Here is a 25,196-nt window from a genome sequence, read left to right on the forward strand (position 1 = left end):
GTCTCACCCCATACAGTCTTCCACCACCTACAGCTGGGTACTATAACAACACATCCTAAGAGAAAAGAGGCTCAGAGACTTCTTTAGCCTAAGAACCTCTAGGACCTAACTCTCCAGAAGCCTTAGTGTCAGGTCAAGTAAAGGAGCACACACAGGATAGAGAGTGGGTATAGGAGTGGGGATAGAGAGTGGGTATAGGTTCTGTTTTTTTTTGTTTTTTTGAGAGGGAGTCTCGCTCTGTCACCCAGGCTGGAGTGCAATGGCATGATCTTGGCTCACTGCAACCTCTGCCTCCTGGGTTCAAGCGATTCTCCTGTCTCAGCCCCCGAGTAGCCGGGACTATAGGCACACACCACAACGCCTGGTTAATTTTTTGTATTTTTAGTAGAGATGAGGTTTCACCATATTGGCCAGGCTGGTCTTGAACTCCTGACCTCAGGTGATCTGCCCGCCTCGGCCTCCCAAACTGTTGGGATTACAGGCGTGAACCACCGTGCAGCCGGGAAGTGTTTCTTTCACTGGAGGGGCAGAGGTAGTTGTGATGACCCTACTGTGGCCCTGGGGAGAAGAGTGGGAGGATAACAGTGAACAAGGGGCTAAGTGAAGTTCTCAGAAGTAGGGTGGAATGAGTGTGAGAGAAAGGGGGAAGCTAGTGAGGCTTTTCCCTTATGCTGATGTAAAGTAGGTTTCCAATAGAGGAAATTTATAAGTAATACAGAGGATAGGATGATTAATCTAAATTGGACCAGAGCAGAGTTTTGTTGGCCCCAGAGGTTTTAAGATTTTGTTTAGGTAAGATTTGTGTTTAGTCCCAGCAATTTGGGATGCTGAGGTGGGAGAATCACCTGAGCCCATGAAGTCGAGGCTGTAGTGAGCTGTGATTGTGCCGCCGCACTCCTGCTTGGGCGACAGAGCGAGACCCTGTCTCAAAAAAAAACAAACAACAAAAAAGAAAAGATAAATAAACCTAGATTCTTATTGCACACCATATGCGAAAGTAAATTTCAGATGGAATAAAGATATAAATGAGCATAACAAAACTATAAAAACGTTAGAATCAGGCCAGGCACAGTGGCTCATGCCTGTAATCCCAGAACTTTGGGACGCCGAGGTGGGAGGATCACCTAAGGTCAGGAGTTCAACACTAGCCTGACCAACATGACAAAACCCCATCTCTACTAAAAATACAAAATTAGCCGGGTGTGGTAGCGGGTGCCTGTAATCCCAGCTACTTGGGAGGCTGAGGCAGGAGAATCGCTTGAACCCGGGAGACGGAGGTGGCAGTGAGCCAAGATGGCACATTGCACACCACCCTGGGCAACAAGAGCAAAACTCCGTCTCAAAACAAAACAAAACAAACAAATGAACAAAAAAGATTAGAAGAATATTTAGGACTCTATAAAATCTTGGGATGGCGATGTGCTTCATTTTTTTTTTTTTTTTTTTTTTTTTTTTTGAGACAGAATCTTGCTCTGTTGCCCAGGCTGGAGTGCAGTGGCGCCATCTTGGTCTCGATCTCTTGACTTCGTGATGTGCCTGCCTCGGACTCCCAAAGTGCTGGGATTATAGGAGTGAGCCCCTGCGCCTGGCCTGGGGATGTGCTTCTTAAACGAAATAGCCCAGAATCTATAAAGAAAATATTATTACACAAAAATAAAATCTTTGGGATGAAAAAAGGCAGCATAAACACAAATAATACAGTTGGTAGAAAATATTTGCACCCATACCAGCAATTGATGAATTTTCTAATATACAAAGACCTAGTATTGGAAGAAAAAGTTGACAACTCAATAGAAAAATAGGCAATTGATATAAACAGACAAAAGGCAGACAAGCAATTCTGAATGGTAAATAAGTCTTTTTTTTTTTTTTGAGACAGAGTCTCACTCTGCGAGCCCAGGCTGGAGTGCAGTGGCATGATCTCGGCTCACTGCAAGCTCCGCCTCCCGGGTTCACGCCATTCTCCTGCCTCAGCCTCCCGAGTAGCTGGGACTACAGGTGCCCGCCACCATGCCTGGCTAATTTTTTGTATTTTTAGTAGAAATGGGGTTTCACCATGTTAACCAGGATGGTCTCGATCTCCTGACCTCGTGATCCGCCCGCCTCAGCCTCCCAAAGTGCTGGGATTATAGGCGTGAGCCACCACGCCCAGCCTTCTGAATGGTAAATAAGTCTAATAAAAGCTACCCAGGCAGCCTCCCCGCCCCTCCCGCAATGCTCGACCCCAGGATTGCCCCGGCTTGCCTGCCCGCCATGGCCGTCAAGGAAGCAGCCTTCGATGATGGGGTGGAAGACGAGTGATCAACGATGAGTACAAAATACGGAAAAAAACACCCCTTTTCTTTACCATTTGGTGATGACCCATGCTCTGGAGTGGCCAGCCTAACTGTCCAGTGGCTTCCAGATGAAACCAGACCAGAAGGGAAAGATTTCAGCATTCTTCGACTTGTCCTGGGGACACACACATTGGATGAACAAAACCATCTTGTTACAGCCAGCGTGCGACCCCTAATGATGATGCTCAGTTTGACGCGTCACACTACGACAGTGAGAAAGGAGAATTTGGAGGTTTTGATTCAGTTAGTGGAAAAATTGAAATAGAAATCAAGATCAACCATGAAGGAGAAGTAAACAGGGCCCGTTATATGCCCCAGAACCCTTGTATCATCACAACAAAGACTCCTTCCAGTGATGTTCTTGTCTTTGACTATACAAAACATCCTTCTAAACCAGATCCTTCTGGAGAGTGCAACCCAGACTTGCGTCTCTGTGGACATCAGAAGGAAGGCTATGGGCTTTCATGGAACCCAAATCTCAGTGGGCATTTACTTAGTGCTTCAGATGACCACACTGTCTGCCTGTGGGACAGCAGTGCCATTCCAAAGGAGGGAAAAGTGGATGCAAGGACCATCTTTACAGGGCATACAGCAGTAGTAGAAGATGTTTTCTGGCATCTGCTTCATGAGTCTCTGTTTAGGTCAGTTGCTGATGATCAGAAACTTATGATTTGGGATACTCGTTCAAAAAATACTTCCAAACCAAGCCACTCAGTTGATGCTTACACTGCTGAAGTGAACTGCCTCTCTTTCAATCCTTATGGTGAGTTCATTCTTGCTACAGGTTCAGCTGACAAGACTGTTGCCTTGTGGGATCTGAGAAATCTGAAACTTAAGGTACATTCCTTTGAGTCACATAAGGATGAAATATTCCAGGTTCAGTGGTCACCTCACAATGAGACTATTTTGGCTTCCAGTGGTACTGATCGTGGACTGAATATCTGGGATTTAAGTAAAATCGCGGAGGAACAATCCCCAGAAGATGCAGAAGACAGGCCACCAGAGTTGTTTATTCATGGTGGTCACATTGCCAAGATACCTGATTTCTCCTGGAATCCCAGTGAACCTTGGATGATTTGTTCTGTATCAGAAAACAACATCATGGAAGTGTGGCAAATGGCAGAGAACATTTCTAACGGTGAGGACCCTGAAGGGAGTATGGATCCAGAAGGACAAGAGTCCTAGATGTATCTTTACTTCTTGTGATTTTAGACTCTCCTTTTTTCTTCTCAATGCTGAGAGTGATTTAACACTGGTTTTGAGACACGAACTTTGTTCAGCTATCCCTCTATATAATAGGTACCACCAATAATACCATTAGTCCTAACAGTGGGTGTTTTCTAAATATTAATGGCGGGGCTTGATTCAGCAAAGCCACAGACTTATTACACTGAAATTTTCTTCAGGAATTTTCTAGTAACAAAACCAGGTCTAAAGTAGCTACAGAAACGGGAATATTATGTGTGGTTATTTTTCTTCTTATGCTATATCCGCAAGTTTTTCAGACTCATTTAAGTAAAGGCTAGAGTGAGTAAGGAACAGAGCCAAATGAGGTAGGTGTCTGAGCCATGAAGTATAAATACTGAAAGATGTCACTTTTATTCAGGAAATAGGGGAGATTCAAGTCATATAGATTCCTACTCGAAAATCTTGATACCTGACTTTCCAGCATGCACATGAAGACCAGTAGACCAGGAAACAGGTAGACCAGTTTCCTCTTGGTTTCTTCAGTTAAGTCAGAACTACACGTTCCTCTTTCCCCATATATTTTTGCTTGTTCGTGTATTTCTTAAGCTGTTTTCATGCTGTTTCTTTCCTTTCTGTGAAATGGTTTTTTTTTTTTTTTAACTTAGGACTACCAAGTTGTAAAGATGTATGTTTTTACCTGACAGTAATACCACAGGTAGACTGTCAAGTTGAGAAGAGTGAATCAATAACTTGTATTTGTTTTAAAAATTAAATTAATCCTTGATAAAAGTTGCTTTTTTTTTTTGAGACGGAGCTCGCTCTGTCACCCAGGCTGGAGTGCAGTGGCGCGATATCGGCTCACTGCAACCTCCGCCTGCCAGGTTGATGCCATTCTCCTGCCTCAGCCTCCCGAGTAGCTGGGATTACAGGCGCCCGCCACTATGCCTGGCTAGTTTTTTGTATTTTTAGTAGAGATGGGGTTTCACCACGCTAGCCGGGATGGTCTCGATCTCCTGACCTCGTGATCCACCCGTCTCAGCCTCCCAAAGTGCTGGGATTACAGGCGTGAGCCACCGCGCCCGGCCTTTTTTTTTTTTTTTTTAGGAGTTAGTCCTTGACCACTAGTTTGATGTTTGATGCATCTCCATTTTGGGTGACCTGTTTTACCAGCAGGCCTGTTACTCTCCATGATGAACTGTGTAAGTGCTTAAAATGGAATAAATTGCTTTTCTACCTTAAAAAAAAAAGCTACCCAGTCTCTATTCATCAGGAGAAATTAAAACAAAAATGAACTGCCCATTAGGTTGGCAAAAATTAGTTGATAAGATTCAGTGTGGGTGAGAGTGTGGGAATAGGCATTCATACAGACACACACAAACACACATATATATGCCTCCTGGGTGTATGAATTAGGGGTGGGTGTATGAATTAGGAGCATGAATTGCTACAATTTTGGGGGAAGAAACATAGTAATATCTACAAATATTAAAATTATGTATCCTTTGGCCAGGGGCTGTGACTCATGCCTGTAATCCCAGCACTCTGGGAGGCCGCGGGGCGGAGGGGGCGGGGTGCAGATTGCTTGAGGTCAGGAGTTCGAGACCAGCCTAGCCAACGTGGTGAAACCCTGTCTCTACTCTACTAAAAATACAAAAATTAGCCAGGTGTGGTGGTGTGCACCTGTAGTCCCAGCTACTTGGGAAGCTGAGGCAGGAGAATCACTTGAACCCAGAGGCAGAGGTTGCAGTGAGCTGATATCTCGCCATTGCACTCTAGCCTGGGTGACAGAGTGAGACTCCGTCTCAAAAAATAAATAAAAAGTCACAGGCATATACATTGTTCTGCACCTTACTTTTTTCAGTTAAGTATATGTCTTAATTTTTTTATATTTATTTATTTATTTATTTATTTTTGACACAGGGTCTTGCTCTGTCACCCAGGCTGGAGTTCAGTGGTACAATTTCAGTTCACTGCAGCCTCTGCCTCCTGGGCTGCAATCCTCCCACCTCAGCCTCCAGAGTAGCTGGGACTACAGGTGTGCGCCACCACACCTGGCTAATTTCTTTGTATGTTTTGTAGAGATGGGGTTTTGCCATGTTGCCCAGGCTGGGTTCCAACTCCTGAGCTCAAGTAATCTGCCCGCCTTGGCCTCCCAAAGTGTGAGACCCTGTGCATGGACTGCTGATTTATAAATCTGTGAGCTAATAAATTGGATATTGTTTCTTTTTTCTTTTTTTGAGATGGAGTTTGGCTCTTGTTGCCTAGGCTGGAGTGCAATGGTGCGATCTTAGCTCACTGCAACCTCCGCCTCCCGGGTTCAAGCGATTCTCCTGCCTCAGCCTCCCAGGCGTGCGCCATCATGTCTGGGTAATTTTGTATTTTTGGTAAAGATGCAGTTTCTCCATGTTGGTTAGGCTGGTCTTGAACTCCCGACCTCAGGTGATCCACCCGCCTTGGCCTCCCAAAGTGTTGGGATTACAGGCGTGAGCCACTGCACCCGGCTGAATGTTGTTTAAGGCACTCAATTTCTGCTGCTAACACATTGCCTATTATGTTAGATTAAATCCAAACTTCCTACATAGTTTCTGAGGCTTTACAATATCTACCCTTCACGTGTAGTATGGTCATGTAACCTCTCCCCCATATACTACCTTTCACCAACACTAGCTTTCCTTTCAAACATGCCAAGCTTTTTTTTTTCTTTTCCATCCTAGAGCCTTGTATTAGCTTTTCCCTCTATTTTTCCTGAGATTCTTGTGACTATGGCTTTGAAAAAGTATTTTTTATTTTTATTTTTATTTTTTTGAGACGGAGTCTCGGTCTGTCGCCTAGGCTGGAGTGCAGTGATATCTCGGCTCACTGCAACCTCTGCCTCCCGGGTTCACGCGATTCTCCTTCCTCAGCCTCCTGAGTAGCTGAAATTACAAGCACGTGCCACTACGCCTGGCTAAATTTTTTTTTTTTTTGAGATGGAGTTTCGAGCCCAGGCTGGAGTACAATGGTGTAATCTCAGCTCACCGCAACCTCTGCCTCCCGGGTTCAAGTGATTCTCCTGCCTCAGCCTCCCGAGTAGCTGGGATTACAGGCATGCGCCACCATGCCCGGCTAATTTTGTATTTTTAGTAGACACACGGTTTCTCTATGTTGGTCAGGCTGATCTCAAACTCCTGACGCCAGGTGTTCCGCCCTCCTCGGCCTCCCAAAGTGCTGGGATTATAGGCGTGAGCCACCATGCCCGGTCAACACCTGGCTAATTTTTGTATTTTTAGTAAAGACGAGGTTTTGCCATGTTGGCCAGGCTGGTCTCAAACTCCTGACCTCAGGTGATCTGCCCTCCTCAGCCTCCCAAAGTACTGGGATTACAGGCATGAGCCACCATGCCTGGCCCCAGAAATAGTAATTTTTAAAAAATTGCTTTTTAAGAAAATTTTATTTCAATAGTTTTTGGAGTACAGGTGGTTTTTGGTTACATGGATAAGTTCTTTAGTGGTGATTTCTGAGATTTTGGTGCACCCATAACCCAAGCAGTGTACACTGTACCCAATATGTAGTCTTTTATCTTTCACCCCTGTGTTAGTCAGGGTTCTCTTTGTTTTTTTTTAATTTTTTTGAGACGGAGTCTCCCTCTGTCGCCCAGGCTGGAGTGCAGTGGTGCGATCTTGGCTCACTGCAGCCTCCGCCTCCCAGGTTCACGCCATTCTCCTGCCTCAGCCTCTCTGAGTAGCTGGGACTACGGGCGCCCGCCACCACACCCGGCTAATTTTTTTGTATTTTTAGTAGAGACGGGGTTTCACTGTGGTCTCGATCTCCTGACCTCGTGATCCGCTTGCTTCAGCATCCCAAAGTGCTGGGATTACAAGCGTGAGCCACCGCGCCCAGCGTTAGGGTTTTCTAGAGGGACAGAACTAATGGGAAAATATATATATATATTTATATATATGTAAAGGGGAGTTTATTAAGTATTCACTCACATGGTCACAAGGTCCCACAATAGGCCATCTGCAGGCTGAGGAGCAAGGAGAGCCAGTCCAAATTCCAAAACTGAAGAACTTGGAGTTTTATGTTTGAGGGTAGGATGGTTCCAGCGCAGGAGAAACATGTAGGCTGGGAGGCTAGGCCAGTCTTTCTTTTCACATTTTTCTGCCTGCTTATATTCTAGCCTCGCCGGCAGCTGATTAGGTTGCGCCTGCCCAGATTAAGGGTGGATCTGCCTTTCCCAGCCCTCAAATGTTAATCTCTTTTGGCAACACCCTCACAGGCACACCCAGGATCAATACTTTGTATCCCTCAATCCAATCAAATTGACACTCAATATTGACAGTCAATATTAAATATCAAATATAATATTGGGAAATATCATATTGAACTCTACGTTTTGGTGTGGGAGAATTTATTACTGAGACATTGGAAAATACACTATTGCATTCTTTCTTCTGGATTGTTTAATGTGGTTTAGTTTGTGAGAATTTGGTCTCATTCTCTACTCTTGCAGTGGCTGAGAGTTATGTTGAGAGGATACTAAGGAACTGTTAGAAAGTTAGTATTTTACCTTAAACTGTGTTTGATCATACAGTATGGCTATATAAAAGAGAAAAAACAAGAAGAAAAGAAAAAAGTTACCGAAGCCTAAACATTATAATAAATTCTAATTGTGACAGCTTCCCTAGTGGGAGAAAGACACTTTCAAACCTCACTCGGAGTTCTTGGGCTTCTGAGCATTCTTTTCAGGGCCAGCTTCACCTCTTGGTTCCGCAGAGTGTAGATAAGGGGGTTGAGGAAAGGAGTGATGGCCGTGGGGAATAGGGCAGCTGCCCCATCCAGGGGGCTGTTGGTTTCAGGCCTCAGGTAGACGAAGGCACAGGGCACATAGTACACGGTGACCACGGTTACATGGGCTCCACAAGTTGAAAAAGCCCGGCGCCGCCCATCAGCTGTGTGGATTCTCAGGATGGCCTGAATGATCTGTATGTAGGAGAGGAGGATCAGGGAGAAGCAACTGGCAACCACCACCCCAATGTCTACAAATGTCACCAGCTCGTTGACTGTTGTGTCAGCACAGGCCAGTCTCAACACTGCAGGGATGTCACAGAAGACGTAATCCACCTGATTGGGCCCACAGTAGGGCAGGCGGAAGGTTAGGATGGCCTGGAGAGCCCCATGGATGGATCCTGCCATCCAGGCTCCAGCCACAAGCAAGGCACTCAGCTTAGCAGTCATGAGCACAGGGTAGCGCAGGGGCTGACATATTGCCAGGTACCTGTCATAGGCCATTAGGGTGTAGAGGAAGCACTGGGTGCTGCCCAGGAAGTGATAGAAATAGAGTTGAGCAACACAGCCACCAAATGGGATGGGTTTGACACCTAAAGTGAAGTTCATCATGAGGCGAGGGACAATGATGGAGGAGATGCCCATATCAATGACTGAGAGAACACCAAGAAAGATGTACATGGGGCGGGCATGGAGCCTTGGGTCTGCCCAGACAGTGATTAAAATAAGCAGGTTTCCCAGCTGAGTCAGGATGTAGATTAGCAAAAAGAACACAAAAAAGAGTGTCCTTAGCCTGAGTGGATAAGGAATTCCTGTCAGGATAAACGCAGTCAACAGTGTGCTGTTGATTCTTTCCATATCCCAGAGAATCTTACCTAGAGAATGGACAAAACAAGAGTTAACATAGAGGTGAGAGGAAAGTGAGGGGGAACTAGAAAGAGATTGTAAAAACTAGGGGCAGTGGCAGAGAAGTTTCTTTCTTACGTGGAAAGATGACAAGTAGGGAGAAACAATGTTCTCTGGCAGGTGTTTTGTAAACAAGATCTTATTGGAACACAGCCTTGCTCATTTACTTACATATTGTCCGTAACTGTTTTGGAGCTACTATGACAGAGATGAGTGGTTGCATTTAGCTTGCAAAATATAAACTATTTACTCCCTGGACATTTATAGAAAAAGTTTGCACCGAGGGTTTTGTACTTAGAGCACTTTTTCCAATAACCTTTGGAAAATAATCATTGACTGTGGTGTTAGTGAATCCAGGCCAGGATTTCCTGGAAACATGACATATGTGAGAAAGGGTATTTGTTTCATTAGGTGCTCTGCCCGCTCAGAATCTTCCAGAGGCCACTGGCTCACTCTTATCTCTGCCAGGACATAAACTTACATAGAGTGGGGAATATGCAGAAAGGAAATGCAGAAACCCATTTCCCTATAAAGAATGAAATAGAATTTTGAATAAGTGGCTGATTTTTATGTGTGACAGTGCTTGATGCTGTACAGATCTACTTTCCAAGTTCTTTACCATTAAAAGGAAGAGAATGACCATGAAGCTGTAAGTACGTAAATAAAGTGAGGACTATCGCCACTATGCACTGTGGTTGGTACTTGGTGCTATATAATTCAGTTGCTTTGCATGTGATCATTTAGCCTTAAGACATGGTAAAGAGAGGAGAGAAAGAAGAAATGAGGGCTGGCTCTAGTGAGAAGTCAGAGATTTAAGGAAAATTAAAGGATGATTGGAGAGAATGAGAGGATTGCTAGACCAGAACAAACCACTCTCAGTGTGGAAGAATTATTTTAAGTTCTTAGTCCAACTCCTTGATTCACGTTTTTTTTTTTTTTTTTTGAGACAGAGTTCTCTCTGTCACACAGCCTGGAGTGCAATAGCATGATCTCAGCTCACTGAAACCTCTGCCTCTCAGGTTTAAGCAATTCTCATGCCTCAGTGTCCGGGTAGCTGGGATTACAGGCATATGCTACCATGCCTGGTTAATTTTTGTATTTTTAGTAGAGACGGGGTTTCACCATGTTGGCCAGGCTGATCTTGAACTCCTGGCCTCAAGTGATCTGCCTTCCTTGGTCTCCCAAAGTGTTGGGATTACAGGCATGAGTCACCACACCCAGCTTACTTGGCATTTTTTAACCTAAAGAAAAGGGTTGGCGGGTGGGCTCGGTGGCTTATGCCTGTAATCCTAGCACTTTGAGAGGCCGAGGAGGGTGGATCACCTGAGGTCAGGAGTTCAAGACTAGCCTGAACAACATGGTGAAACCCTGCCTCTGCTAAAAATACAAAAATTAGCCAGGCATGGTGGTGGGCACCTATAATCCCAGCTACTCGGGAGGCTGAGGCAGGAGAATCACTTGAACCCAGGGGTGGAGGTGAGCTGAGATTGCACCACTTCACTCCAGCCTGGGCAAAAGAGTGAAACTCCAACTCAAAAAAAAAAAAAAAAAAAAAAAAAGACCAGGTGTGGTGGCTCACGCCTGTAATCCCAGCACTTTGGGAAGCCGAGGCAGATGGATCACAAGGTCAGGAATTCGAGACCAGTCTGGCCAATATGGTGAAACCCCATCTCTACTAAAAATACAAAAATTAGCCAGGTGTGGTGGTGGGTGCCTGTACTCCCAGCTACTTGGGAGGCTGAGGCAGGAGAATTGCTTGAACCCGAGAGGCAGAGGCTGCAATGAGCAGAGATTGCACTGCTGTACTCCAGCCTGGGTGACAGAGTGAGACTCCCTCTCAAACAAACAAACAAACAAACAAAAAAAAAAAAAAAAAGGAAAAGGGTTGGAATAATGAGCTTTTAAAATTCCTTCTAGTCATATAATTTTCAGATATCTAAACTCATGGCTTGGAACCTTTTTTGAAAATTAACTGACCTTAAATGGATGGGTTGATTTCTGGGCTCTGTATTCTGTCATTGGTTGATGTGTTTGTTTTTATGCCAGTGCCATGCTGTTTTGATAACTATAACTTTATAATATATTTTAAGATAAGATAATATGATGCCTGTGGCTTTTTCTGTGTGTGTGCAAGACTGCTTTGGCTATTCGGTATCTTTTTGTTCCACAACGGGGAAAGGACAGTCTCTTCAATAAATGGTGTTGGGAAAACTGGATATCCATATGCAAAAGAATGAAATTGGACCTTTATCTCACACCATTAGCAAAAATCAGCTCAAAATGAATTAAAGACTTAAACATAAGACCTGAAATTGTAAAACTACTGGAAGAAAACGGGAAAAGTTCTACCACATTTGTCTGAAAAATGTCATATATATTCAACAGAATACTATTCAGCCGTAGAAAAGAAGGAAATCCTGTCATTTGTGACAATATGAATGAATCTGGAAGACATTATATTAAGCAAAATAAGCCAGGCACGGAAAGACAATATTGCATGATCTCACTTATATGTGGAATCTAAAAAAAATTGGACTTACAAAAGAAAAAAAGAGAATGGTGGTTACTAGATGCCAGGGATGGGAATGCGGATGGGGAATGCAGAGATGTTGATCAAAAGGTACAAAGTTTCAGCTGGGTGCAGTGGCTCACGCCTGTAATCCCAGAACTTTGGGAGGCCAAGGCAGGCAGATCACTTGAGGTCAGGAGTTTGAGACCAGCCTGGCCAACATGGTGAAACCCTGTCTTTACTAAAATAAAAAAATTAGCCCAGTGTGGTGGCACACGCCTGTAATCCCAGCTACTCAGGAGGCCGAGGCGGCAGAATTGCTTGAACCCAGGAGGTGGAGGTTGTAGTGAGCTGAGATTGTGCCACTGCACTCCAGCCTGGGTGACAGAGCAAGACTCTGTCTCAAAAAAAAAAAAAAGTACAAAGTTTCAGTTAGACAGGAGAAGTGAGTTTTCAGGACCTATTGAACAGCATGGTGACCATAGTTAATAATAATATATATTTCAGATTGCTAAAAGAGCTTATTTTAAGTGTTCTTACTACAAAAAAAGACAAGTATGTGAGGCAATGGATATGTTAGTTTGATACAATCATTCTACAATGTATATGCATCTATCAAAACATCACATTTTTAATTTAACTATTATTTATTGATTAAAAATAAAAGTTTAAATAAAACAGGCTTGATGAAAATTTTTACTGAAAAATACTCATGACTTGAGGTAGGATGTCAAAAAAATTGAAATTGATTGATTTGGCCGGGCGCGGTGGCTCACGCCTGTAATCCCAGCACTTTGGGAGGCCGAGGCAGGCGGATCACGAGGTCAGGAGATCGAGACCATCCTGGCTAACATGGTGAAACCCCATCTCTACTAAAAATACAAAAAATTAGTCGGGCGTGATGGTGGGCACCTGTAGTCCCAGCTACTGGGGAGGCTGAGGCAGGAGAATGGCATGTACCCAGGAGGCGGAGCTTGCAGTGAGCGGAGATTGAGCCACTGCACTCCAGCCTGGGCCACAGAGCAAGACTCCGTCTCAAAAAAAAAAAAAAAAAAAAAGAAATTGATTGAATTTTTTTTTCTCTGGACTGATTTCCATCCACTCAGAAGGAGGAGAGTAAGATTAACAGGGAAATGTCAGGAGCTTTCTGATTAATGATTCTCTCTACCTTCACTCCTGTGCAGGGCAGCATTCTGCCTTGCTTGGGTCAGGGGACTGTGGAGAGCAGGGAACTGGCAACCCTGGTGAAGAAGTAAGTCATCGTAGACAGATGGTCCTGCTGCTGGCTGAGAGCAACAAATGTAAACATTATAATGGATCTCAATCATTAGCTTGCCATCATAATGGATCTGGTCATGAGTTCACTTCTTGGTTCTGAGCAAGTCTCAAAGCTCCTCTGGGACTGGGTGCGGTGGCTCATGCCTGTAATCCCAGCACTTTGGAAGGCTGAGGCAGAAGGATTGCTTAAAGCCCAGGAGTTTGAGACAAACCTGGGCAACATAGCAAGACCCTATTTCTATAAAAAAAAATAAAAAAAATTTACTGGGCATAGTGGCACGCACCTGTGTTCCCAGCTACTTGGGAGGCTGAGATGGGAGGATTTCTTGAGCCCAGAAGGTCAAGGTGAACCACTGCACTCCAGCCTGGGTGATAGAGTGAGAGATCCTGTCTTAAAACAAAAACACAAACAACATACAAAAAAGCCAACTCCTTTGGGTTTCAGTTTCTTCACTGGGGCTATGAGGATGCGGAATGAGACTGTGGATCCAATTTTGACAAATAGTGAAAAACAAGGGATAGTTATATTCAAGTCTTTTTTGTTTTGTTTTGTTTTTTGAGACAGAGTCTTGCTCTGTCGCCCAGGCTGGAGTGCAGTGGTGCGATCTCGGCTCACTGCAACATCTGCCTCCCGGGTTCTCGCCATTCTCCCGCCTCAGCCTCCTAAGTAGCTGGGACTACAGGCGCCCGCCACCAAACCCAGCTAATTTTTTGTATTTTTAGTAGAGACCGGGTTTCACCGTGTTAGCCAGGATGGTCTCGATCTCCTGACCTCATGATCTGCCCGCCTCGGCCTCCCAAAGTGCTGGGATTACAGGCGTCAGCCACTGTGCCTGGCCTCAAGTCTTTTTTTTTTTGGGATGGAGTCTTGCTCTGTCACCCAGGCTGGAGGGCAGTGGCATGATCTCAGCTCACTGCAACCTCTGCCTCCTGGGTTCAAGCAATTCTCCTGCCTCAGCCTCCTGAGTAGCTGGGATTACAGGCATGCGCCACCATGCCCGGCTAATTTTTGTATTTGTAGTAGAGATGGGGTTTCACCATGTTGGCCAAGCTGGTCTCGAACCCCTGACCTCGTGATCTGCTCGCCTCGGCCTCCCAAAGTACTAGGATTACAGGCGTGGGCCACTGCCCTCGGCTCAATAGTCTTTACATTAAACACTTAGCTTTAAAACTGCTGTACCCAAGCTCTTTCAGAGCTTAGCTCTCATCATTTAACCATCTCTGTTATGAAACTTAAAAAAAAAGCAGTAAATCCCGCCACCCCATGCCATTTTATCCTCTTTCAAGTAAATAAAATGCAGTTTATAAATTCTTCAGTTTTAAACATTATAGCCACAGGATCATAGTGATGGCTGAACATCAAAAAGCTGACCGCAATCCTCTTCCAGATGCCAGAGCTACAGATGCTGGCCTCCTCCCTGCGTTCCTTGACTTCAGAAAGTACGGAGGCTCAAGTTCCCACACAGGTTCCTTGGGAAATTCATGGCAGTGCACAATGGTAGCCCTGGGCTGAAGGAGCTCAGGTGGCTGCTCTGGTCTGTGTGTCGTGTCATGGGATGCTATAGTTTTCTGGGGTCACTGAGGTCTGATGTTAAAGTGTCCAGATTTAGAAGCCTGATTTGGTTAGGTCTCTCTGGGGGAATCAGGCTGAGGGAAATCAGTTCATACTATTCAAGTACCTGAGAGAATGACTTAAAAACCGAACAAATAATTTATTACTTTACAGTGGGAGATCTTGCTCCCATGTCTGAAATGATGTGTCTACTGCCCAGGGCACCCACTTATTAATACTTCATGGTCCCTGGAAATCAAATTAGGAATCAAATGTGTAATTCTGAGTTTTGAATCACAGCAAGGGGAATTTCATGAAGCACACTTAAGTTAGGTCACAGTGAATTACACCTGGTAAATCACACAGCATCTGTATCTAAGGGAATACTTCAATTTTCCCTTCAGATACAGTTATCTTTTTCCCTTGGGCAGTAATGAAGATACATCAACAAAGTTTTATTCTAATTATTTTCTCCCTGAATTTCTATCTTTTTAGATTGCCTTTGTTATTCCCATTGGCTCTTTTTCAACATTTTTCTAACTTTTTAGAGTTCCCTAATTATTTTTCCCTGATTTATTTTTCATACTGTTTTCTTGTTTGCTTTGGAGAATATTCTAAGATTTACTCCCTAAAAAGGGTTATTTCTTTTGCAAAATTTTCCATTGATAGGGAATGACAGTCCACCCATAGCATGATGATTCTTGTTTTATTCAACCAGAGAATAGTATTTTCTAACTTTGTCCTTAGATTTCAGAACCATCTTAATGGGAGGAATGAGAGGAAAGAGTGCAGTTTTATTTGTAATACCGAGTATCTTTATTGGGTGTGATTTCATCCCAGTTACCTCTTTTTGTTTTCTTCTTTTTGTTTCTCTTTTTCCGCCTCCGTAAGTTATAAATATTAATAGAAAAACTTCCCCTTACCTCTGATCTGTTAAGACCTTTCTCCCTGTGTCACTGCCATTATCATAAACCTCCAAGCATAAAGCTTAGTATTTGCCAGGTAACCACCCTTCTGCATACTCTCTGGCTCATTAATATCCCACATGTGGTTCTGAGACACTTTATTTAAATGCTTTCAAAAATAAAAGAGAGAGAGAGAGAGATATGGAGGGACAGAAAGAGACATGGAGGGAAAGAGAGAGACATGGCACAAGGAGAAGGAAACATGGCACCGATGAAACCTCAGGGGACCAGAGTGATAAAAAGTCATAGAATAATGGTGGCATTTTGCACCTGTGTAGTGTTTTTATAATCCTTAGAGGTTAAATGGCAGAGGAGTCTCACAGCTGTATAATGCTGGAGCAAAGACTCCAACCAGATCGTATTGTTTCTAGTCCAGCATTCTTTCTACATTTTACTGAAAATTCCTTCCCACAAGGAACCAAATCAAAATAATGTAGTAAATCATGTGAACTGAATCACAATTTTAAGAGTTTTATGGTTCATTCTGTCAAGGATTCTAAACTGGTGTTACTACCCTATTTCAAAATTGAGACATAGTGGAATTAAGAGCAAGTTCTAAAATCAAACTAGAGTGAAATTTAGTTACAATGAATTCATGAAGTTGCCCGACTTCTTTCATTGACAATCTGTCACACTGAGTGTTTCTTAAAAAGCCCGAGGGAGGCCGGGCGCAGTGGCTCACACCTGTAATCCCAGCATTTTGGGAGGCCGAGGCGGGCAGATCACCTGAGGTCAGGTGATCAGCCCGACCAACGTGAAGAAACCCCGTCTCTACTAAAAATACAAAATTAGCTGGGTGTGGCGGCAAGTGCCTGTAATCCCAGCTACTCAGGAGGCTGAGGCAGGAGACTCGCTTGAACCTGGGAGGCTGAGATTACAGTGAACTGAGAGCACACCATTGCATTCCAGTCTGGGCAACAAGAGCAAAACTCCAACTCAAAAAAAAAAAAAAGAAAAAAGCCTGAAGGCTTAGTAGTGTTTTTATTTCACAGATACTTAGTCTTTGAATATATTGATTAAATGTATTTTTGAATTCTCATCTGATATCAAATATTAAAGACCATCTAGAGGCCGGTCGCGGTGGCTCACGCCTGTAATCCTAACACTTTGGGAGGCCAAGGCTGGTGGATCACCTGATGTCAGGAGTTTGAGACCAGTGTGGCCAACATGGTGAAACCTCATCTCTACTAAAAATACAAAAATTAGCTGGGCATAGTGGTATGAGCCTGTAATCCCAGCTACACAGGAGGCTGAGGCAGGAGAGTAGCTTGAACCCGGAAGGCAGAGGTTGCAGTGACTTGAGATCGTGCGATTGCACTCCAGCCTGGGCAACAAGAATGAAGCTCCATCTCAAAATAAATAAATAAATAATAAATAAACAAAATAAAATAAAGACCATCTAGTACATGAATGTTTGAAAAATATATGAGAAATATTAGGGGACCACAAACTAAATAAAAGTGTATAATTTTGAGCAACCAAGGAGATTAGACACCTTTTCTAATGAGGCGAAGGGCACAGGCTTAACCTCATTTCAGCAAATGAATTTTACTTAATTCTGGTCCCAAACTGTATCCCTAACCCATCTTTCAAATGGCCATGAAGAAAACTTTAAAAATTTTATTATTTTCTGAAAATCGACTCAAAGCACACTTTTTTATTTATAAAAAGCATTTCAAATATTTGGAAAACTAATATAATTAATTTCTTTTTAAAATAAATTTCACAATAAGACATATAAAATGGAAAATAATTTAAAGATGAATAACAATGGAACAAATATATACATATATAATATGAGAAAACTTTGAGTTATTAAATTGAGAGACACGAGACAGAATTTCTATTAAAATGTAAAACCCTTATTAGCAATGAGTTAGAATTGTCTGTTTAAAATATTTGCCAACAAAGAAATCAGGTTATAGCTTTACTCATGTCCATTTTTCAAATTTTGGGCAGAGAACTTGTCTTATAGGTGGAAGGGACCTGGTGAGGACAAAAAGAACAGAGCAAGGGTGGCACCACCACAGAACTCGAAGATGCTCTTCCTAGTCTGGTTGGTATTAAAACCAGTGAATGGACTTTTAATGGAGAATAGCTTTGGAGAAAAATGTAGCCAATTAAAGGCCTGGGGGAAATAGTGTTATCCAATATTAGCCACTATTTTTTAATTTTTTAATTTTTTTAATTTTAATTTTAATTTTTGAGATGGAGTCTCTCTCTGTTGCCCAGGCTGGAATGCAGTTGTGCCATCTTGGCTCACTGCAACCTCCATCTCTCAGGTTCAAGTGATTCTCCTGCCTCAGCCTCCCAAGTAGCTGGGATTACAGGCGTGCACCACCCCCCCCAGCTAATTCTTGTATTTTTAGTAGAGATGGGGTTTTACCATGTTGGTTAGGCTGGTCTTGAACTCCTGACCTCAGGTGATCCGCCCGTCTTGGCATCCCAAAGTGCTGGGATTACAGGTGTGAGCCAACATGCTTGGCCTATTAGCCACTATTTATAAAAAGGCTAAATGGTAGTTACATAGTCATATGAGCAGAACAGCAAAGAAAATTTTTGTGACAGCAGAAAAAGAACTATACTGAGTAACTAAACAAGTAAGAATATTGAGAGATGAAGTGACTCAGAGTAGAGAAACCCCTTACACAATGTTTGGACTTAACATTTATCTCTGAAAAATGGGATTAGAACAGTGGCAGGTGCTATTTTGAGAAGAGGAACTCACCTGAAGGTGTCAGCATCCATCAAAAACTCTTCTTGCAGACGGAGAGAAAGGATACAAATCTATTCCTAAAGAATCTTGAATATCTCATAGGTCAGCAGCAATTATTGTGAAGAGCTCGTGGCAGAAGACCCAACTAATTACTTTTGGCTGGATCAAAGTAAAGGGTCAAACTATGGAAAGTAATTTATTATTTGCCTGCTTATTTGTAGAGATATCTGCTTCCAGCTTCCTTATGAACTGGGGGAGGAGCTGTGGCTCTTACTGAAGATAACTGTTAAGGTTGGTCTCTCCTGTGTTCTACTACTTCTTCTATTTCCCTCAGAGTCAGTTTTTATGTGTGAGACCTTTAGCTTGGGGAATATTGTAATAGCACTCCTGTGATAGGCAAGACCAATATCCATAGTTTGTTTCCTAGGAGACTGTCTGGGTTTCTAGCTTTTTCCAATTTTGTAACAGCAGGTGGGACAAACTCTGTGGGGCTTAACAGGTCTTGTTGAAATCTTCAGATCTGTGGTTTTCTTTCTGTTCCAAAGTAAATTTGGAAAAAAAGAGAAGAAAAAGCTAACATGGTTGTTACTTGGCAAGAGATGTTTTCTTATTGGTGCATTCACATTTTAAGAAATTCACACTTTGAATTACTAAGGTGCTAACATAGATCTTCACAGACTAGAAGAAACAGAATTTCAGGGTTGGAGGGACATTAGAGGTCATCTGATCCAACTATCATCTGTAATGTTTTAAGTCAAGCTCCCTGAAAAGTGATTTTTCTTTTTTAATTTTACAATTTTACTTATTTATTTATTTTTTGAGACAGGGTCTTGCTCTGTCATTCAGGCTGGAGTGCAGTGACCTGATCACGGCTCACTGCAGCCTCATCCTCCTAGGCTCAAGTGATTCTTCCACCTCAGCCTCCCAAGTGGCTGGGACTACAGGCACATACCACCACCCCTGACTAATTTTTAAATTTTTCGTAGAGACGAGGTCTCACTAGATTGCTCAGGCTGGTCTTGAACTCCTGGGCTCAAGTGATCCTCCTCCCTCTACCTCCCAAAATGCTGGGACTACAGGTGCAAACCACTGCCCCCGGCCTGTTATTTTTCTTAGTATTTCTTGGTCTTGTTTCCTTGAATACTTTGAATTTGGTCTAACTTATTTTCTTCTAGACTTAAATTTGGTGTTGTCTCCACATTTTTCCCAACTGTCTTCAAATGTCCAGAGATGGTCTGTGTTGTAAGAGAACATCTTGAATATGGTTTAGTTTTATTATTTTTTTCACCAAACTTTTGTGGAGGTCTCTGTAGCTTCCAAGCCACAATTGTGTTGAAGTGTCTAAAGCAGAGGTAAGCATACTTTCTCTCTAAAGAGGCAGATAATAAAGTTTTTGGCCTTGAGGACCATACAGTCTCTGTTGCAGCTACTCAACTCTGCCATTGTATGGGAAAGCAGCCATAAAATACACATACAAATGGGCATGGGTTTTTTTTTTTTTGAAACGGAGTCTCACTCTGTTGCCCAGGCTGGAGTGCAGTGGTGCGATCTCGGCTCACTACAACCTTTGCCTCCGGAGTTCAAGTGATTCTCCTGCCTCAGCCTCACACTCTAGTTGGGATCACAGGCACCTACCACCACGCCCAGCTAATTTTTGTACTTTTAGTAGAAACAAGGTTTTACCATGTTGGCCAGGCTGGACTAGAACTCCTGACCCCAGGCAATCTGCCCACCTCAGCCTCCCAAAGTGCTGGGATTACAGGAGTGAGCCACCTAGCCCAACCCCGGCATGGTTTTATTTATTTACTTAATTATATACTTTACTTATAGATACTATAATTTGAATGTCATAATTTTCATGTATCATGAAATATTATTTTCATTTTGCTTTTTTCAACTACTTAAGAAATGTAAGTTCTAGCAGGGTGCAGTGGCTCATGCCTGTAATCCCAGCACTTTGGGAGGTGAAGGTGGAGCCCAGGAGTTCAAGAACAGCATAGTGAATATAGTGAGACCCTTTCTCTACCAAAAAAAGAAAAAAAAAATTAGCCAGATGTGGTAGCACATGCCTATGGTCCCGGCTACTTGGGCAGCTGATGTAGGAGGACCACTTTAGCCAGAGAGGATGAGGCTGCAGTGAGTCGTGATTGTACCACTGTACTCCAGCCTGGGTGACAGAGTGAGATCGTTTCTTAAAAAAAACAAAAAAAGTAAGTTCTTTTTTTTTATTTATTATACTTTAAGTTTTAGGGTACATGTGCACATTGTGCAGGTTAGTTACATATGTATACATGTGCCATGCTGGTGCACTGCACCCACTAACTCGTCATCTAGCATTAGGTATATCTCCCAATGCTATCCCTCCCCCCTCCCCCCAAAAAGTAAGTTCTTAACAGCTTGTACAGAACACATGGGGCAGGCCAAATTTGGCCCACAGGTGAACAGAGCTGATGTGGGGAAACACGAAGCATGTTTGTGGCTAATCAGTGAGGAGAAATGGCTGAAAGTCTGTGTGTGTGGCTTTTGTGCAGAGCCACAACCCATACTGATCCCTATAACTTCAGGAATTGCAGCCTAGGTTTGAGATTTGACCTTCCAACAAACTGTGGGCTCATAATTCTGATTGTGATCTGTTTCCCGAGTATAGACTGGTTTGCGAATAACCAGGAATTAAGTTGGAAAGTAGGATGCTCTGGGACTGACTTGAAGAGGGCTGCCATGTATCCTACAGGATAAATTGCATAGAACTGTAATGGGTGACAATCAATCGAACTCATTATACCACATGTGTGGGTGGAAGACTGCTACAGGTGGGCAGGTGAAGCCACGCAAATATTGGTATTTCTCCTTGAGGTCCTGATCTTTTCTTGTATTTTGTTGCTTCTACTACTCCAGGAAGCACACTTTCAGCATGAAATGCAATATTGTATTGAGTCATGTACCCAGACATCATGTTTAAACCAGGCAGTAATTTGGGAACTCAAGTTTTCTTTCTTTCTTTTTTTTTCTCCTCGTGTTTTCTTCTGCATGATCCTGGGAGATCGTCTCTAAATGAAAACATTAATAAAGATGATTGTGATTACTGATTGTTTAGATTTGCTTTTAGGTGGGAAGGAACATAGCTACATTAAGATTAGCTTTAGTAATAAAGTCTACCATATGTTTACATGTGGAAAGTAAAAAAATACAAACTACTGACAGCCAAATTGCCTAGACAAACAGGATCTGCAGTAGAGCTGGGCCTCATGAAGATGGACTGGTCAGGAACAGGGAATGAATCAGAATATAGGGCAGCTCTGGTGACTGGGATATTTTGTTGTCCCTATCAGAAGAAGACATCATTTTGTCCAAATTGTGTGTTGCCTTGTTATGGTAACTCAATAGGTCTCCATCTCTGCTTCTTCCAGTACTCCTGTGACTGACAGACCAAATTTTTTTTTTTTTTTTTTTTTGAGATGGAGTTTTGCTCTTGTTGCCCAGGCTGGAGTGCAATGGTGCGATCTTGGCTCACTGCAACCTCCACCTCCTGGGTTCAAGCGATTTTCCTGCCTCAGCCTCCTGAGTAGCTGGAATTACAGACACGTGCCACCATGCCCAGCTACTTTTTTGTATTTTTAGTAGAGATAGGGTTTCATCATGTTGGCCAGGCTGGTTTCGAACTCCCAACCTCAGGTGATCCACCCACCTCAGCCTCCCAATGTGGAGGGATTACAGGCGTGAGCCACTGTGCCCAGCCGCTTTTTGTTTTTTTATGTATCTCTTTGGTTTGGTTGGTCACCTCCCGTAGAATGGCTCACTCTGCCTCTTGTAGGGGATTGTGGCCATTTTCATCAAAGAATTTTTCTGATTCCACAGTCATCCATACTTGGCAATCCAAGCTTATGATCCTTGTTCTCAAATTTCCGACACATCTTTTTTAAGACTCTTTATTTATGCTACTACTAATAATACAGTATGGATGATGATGTTTGTTATTATTTGTTGGATACCTCCCATGTTTAAGAGCTTTACAAGTGTTAATTTATTCAATTCTTGTTGAGGTAGATATGAATATCCTTATTTTATAGAAGAGGCAACTAAGTTCAGAGAGTTTAATTTGAATTTGGCACAAGGCCATATTTCCAGTAGGTGGAAAAGTCAGGATTCAAATCCAGTGTATTTTTTTTAATACCTATGCTCTTTCTACTCCACTATATCATGATATCTCTCTAAAGGACATACCAGGATTTAATCAGAGAATACTTTGTTTAAAGGCATGTATATTTACCAGATAAAACACTGGGTCCCTCCAGTGAAGCCTTTCTCTAGCACTCATTAGCAACATGACGCTCAAATATCGTTTTTTTTCCCTGTCCCATGTCTTGCCTTGTCTTTTATTTTTATTTGTTTATTTATTTTTGAGACAGTCTCACCTGTTGCCCAGGCTGGAGTGCAGTGGCGCGATCTCAGCGCACTGCAACCTCCACCTTCCAGGTTCAAGTGATTCTCCTGCCTCAGCCTCTCAAGTAGCTGGGATTACAGGTGCGCACCACCACATCTGGCTAATTTTGTATTTTTAGTAGAGATGGAGTTTCACTACGCTGGCCAGGCCAGTCTCGAACTCCTGACCTCAGGTAGTCTGTGCGCCTTGGCCTCCCAAAGTGCTGGGAGGTGTGAGCCACCGCGCCCAGCCTGCCTTGTCTTTAATGCAAGAAACAGAATGCGAGTAATCAGAAAGCCCTAGAAGGCATCAGTTAATACAAGATATTAATTTCTTAATTCCAAAAGCACTTGCAAAGAAAAACTTTTAAGGGGGAGGGGAGGGGGGGGATTGAAGCACATCATAATAACTGGAATCCCATGAGTGTGCCAAGTCTCATGAGGCTATTTTTTGAATTTATCCTTTACTTGTTCATTTTTTTCTCTCAAATAATAAATATTATTTTTCTTTGATATTTCCCCTCAAAGGATAAAACGTATGAAATATAAAATATAAACGAGCTCTTGTATTGTACAGTTAGAAGTTATAGAACTATCAGGCTGGGTGCAGTGGCTCATGCCTGTAATCCCAGCACTTTGGGAGGCCAAGGCAGGTGGCTCATGAGGTCAGGAGTTCAAGACCAGCCTGTCCAAGATGGTGAAACCCCGTCTCTACTGAAAATACAAAAAAAAATTAGCTGGTCGCGGTGGCACATGCCTGTAATCCCAGCTACTCAGGAGGCTGAGGCCGGAGAATTGCTAGAATCTGGGTGGCAGAGGTTGCAGTGAGCTGAGATCGCGCCACTGCACTCCAGCCTGGGCAATAGAGTAAGACTCTGTCTCAAAAACAAAACAAAACAAAAACCAAAAACAAAACAAAACAAAAAAATGAAACAAAAACAAAAACAAAAAGAAGTTATAGATCTACACACTGATAAACTGCATAAAATCTTGGATAACTCGTGAATATACAAAATATCAGGGCACAGAAAGAAGTAAACCCACTTTATTTTTGTCACACATAAGATTCAAATATTCAATCTCAAGAAAAGCAATCATTTTTACTGTGTTCTAGGTTGCATGTTGATACATTTATTAAAATATTCCTGCATAATCACATTTGGTATTACTATTTCAAGTCAGATATAAAACTTCAAAATCTGCCATCCAGACAAAATGGGTAATCAGAAAGATTATCTCTGCCCCACCTCCCTAATCTCGTTAAGTATAAACTCAACTTTATGACATGACTCCAAACCCTAGATTGTGATGACAAATGCTAGGTCCGATTTCTTTATAATCCTTTTCGGGGTGCCATACTTGATAGAACTCAAGCATAGAAGTCTGCATTGATCCTCCAAACCAAATTGCATATTGCTCTACGTGGTGTGTAATGACTTGTACATCAATAGCTTTTGGCTTCAATCTACTGCTACTTAATTCCTCACTTAAGGTCAGCCTGACATCTACAGTTCTTTTCATATCTCATTGCAAGTGATGTCCAAAGTCCCTGAACACAGTTGAACCTCCATAGACAACAATATTCTTGTTGAGAGGATGTCTCACATCAATAGGACAATTCTGAATTACTTCATCTGCAACATCTGAGATGGGATGTATAAAGTCTGGATTAGCAAACCTGGATGAGAAAAGATTTCAGGTCCCAAGAATCTCTCATGTCCAATATCAATGGAAAATTATTTATTTGAGATGGCATTGATTCTTATATACTGTTTAAATCCACTGCGACCCATCTGCACCTTACTTTTTAAATTCTTTTACTAAATCTGAGCTAACATAACTATAGTGCTCCTTTACTGCCTTAGCAGTTTCCAGGGATTGCTCTGGAGGGATTCCTACTTCTTGGTCTCTCAGTAGTTGCTGAGTAAGATATGTTATAGCTCATCCTGCAATTGGAATGTGTTTAATACAGCTGCCAATCACATACCCTTCAGGGGCGGAAATGCCATGAGTGACACCGTTTCAACTTGTCTATAACCTACCAGTCAACATGTATTCTCCTATTTGTCTTGTGGTCCAGGATGTAGCTACAGCAAGAACAACCTGCACAGCAATGTACAAACCTGAACATTGAAGGACCCAAACACTATTTCAGGAATATATTCCCTGCTTTCTGAAGTATTCAGCAGAGGTCCAGTCAAAAGAAAATAATGGTCTTCAGGTTCTGCCCTTAAATATTTAAAGATCACTTGCTCTATAAAGCTTTCCATCGAGTTCCAATCTTTAACTAGACCATGATGGATGGGCTCTTTGTTGTATATGTAGATTTTCCAATGCTTCATCACCAGTAAAGACGTCTAGGTCATCAGCATGTTTCATCACCCTCCTTTTGAACTTGACCACCCACTTTTGTTGAGTTTTTTTTTTCATGGTAGAATAATACAGAGTTTACCTTCAATTCTATATCTGTTTTGTTGAGTTGTTAATGGCAGTACAGGAAGGGATGGTAAACAGAGATTCTTTATTTTGGACATATCCTGGTTTTGTATACCTGGTACCA

At 42.7% G+C, this 25,196-nt stretch overlaps 1 protein-coding gene and 2 pseudogenes across 1 annotated transcript; 1 reads left to right on the plus strand and 2 right to left on the minus strand.

Annotated features, from left to right (window-relative positions):
• The first annotated feature begins 2,253 nt into the window (after positions 1–2,253).
• LOC452767 (histone-binding protein RBBP4-like) lies at positions 2,254–3,536 on the plus strand (annotated as a pseudogene).
• Positions 3,537–6,937: 3,401 nt separating this feature from the next.
• On the minus strand, positions 6,938–18,519 carry OR10G3 (olfactory receptor family 10 subfamily G member 3). The gene is made up of 2 exons (XM_522781.8): positions 18,230–18,519; positions 6,938–9,166 (listed from the first exon to the last, which is right to left on the minus strand). The coding sequence occupies exons 1-2, from the start codon at positions 18,243–18,245 to the stop codon at positions 8,208–8,210; spliced, it is 975 nt and encodes a 324-aa protein (XP_522781.4). The 5' UTR covers positions 18,246–18,519; the 3' UTR covers positions 6,938–8,207.
• Positions 18,520–23,850: 5,331 nt separating this feature from the next.
• On the minus strand, positions 23,851–24,906 carry LOC100612478 (actin-related protein 3-like; annotated as a pseudogene).
• Between the last annotated feature and the right edge of the window lie 290 nt (positions 24,907–25,196).

This window comes from Pan troglodytes, chromosome 15 (genome assembly GCF_028858775.2).
Source record: "Pan troglodytes isolate AG18354 chromosome 15, NHGRI_mPanTro3-v2.0_pri, whole genome shotgun sequence".
In the NCBI taxonomy this organism is placed as follows: Eukaryota; Metazoa; Chordata; class Mammalia; order Primates; family Hominidae; genus Pan; species Pan troglodytes.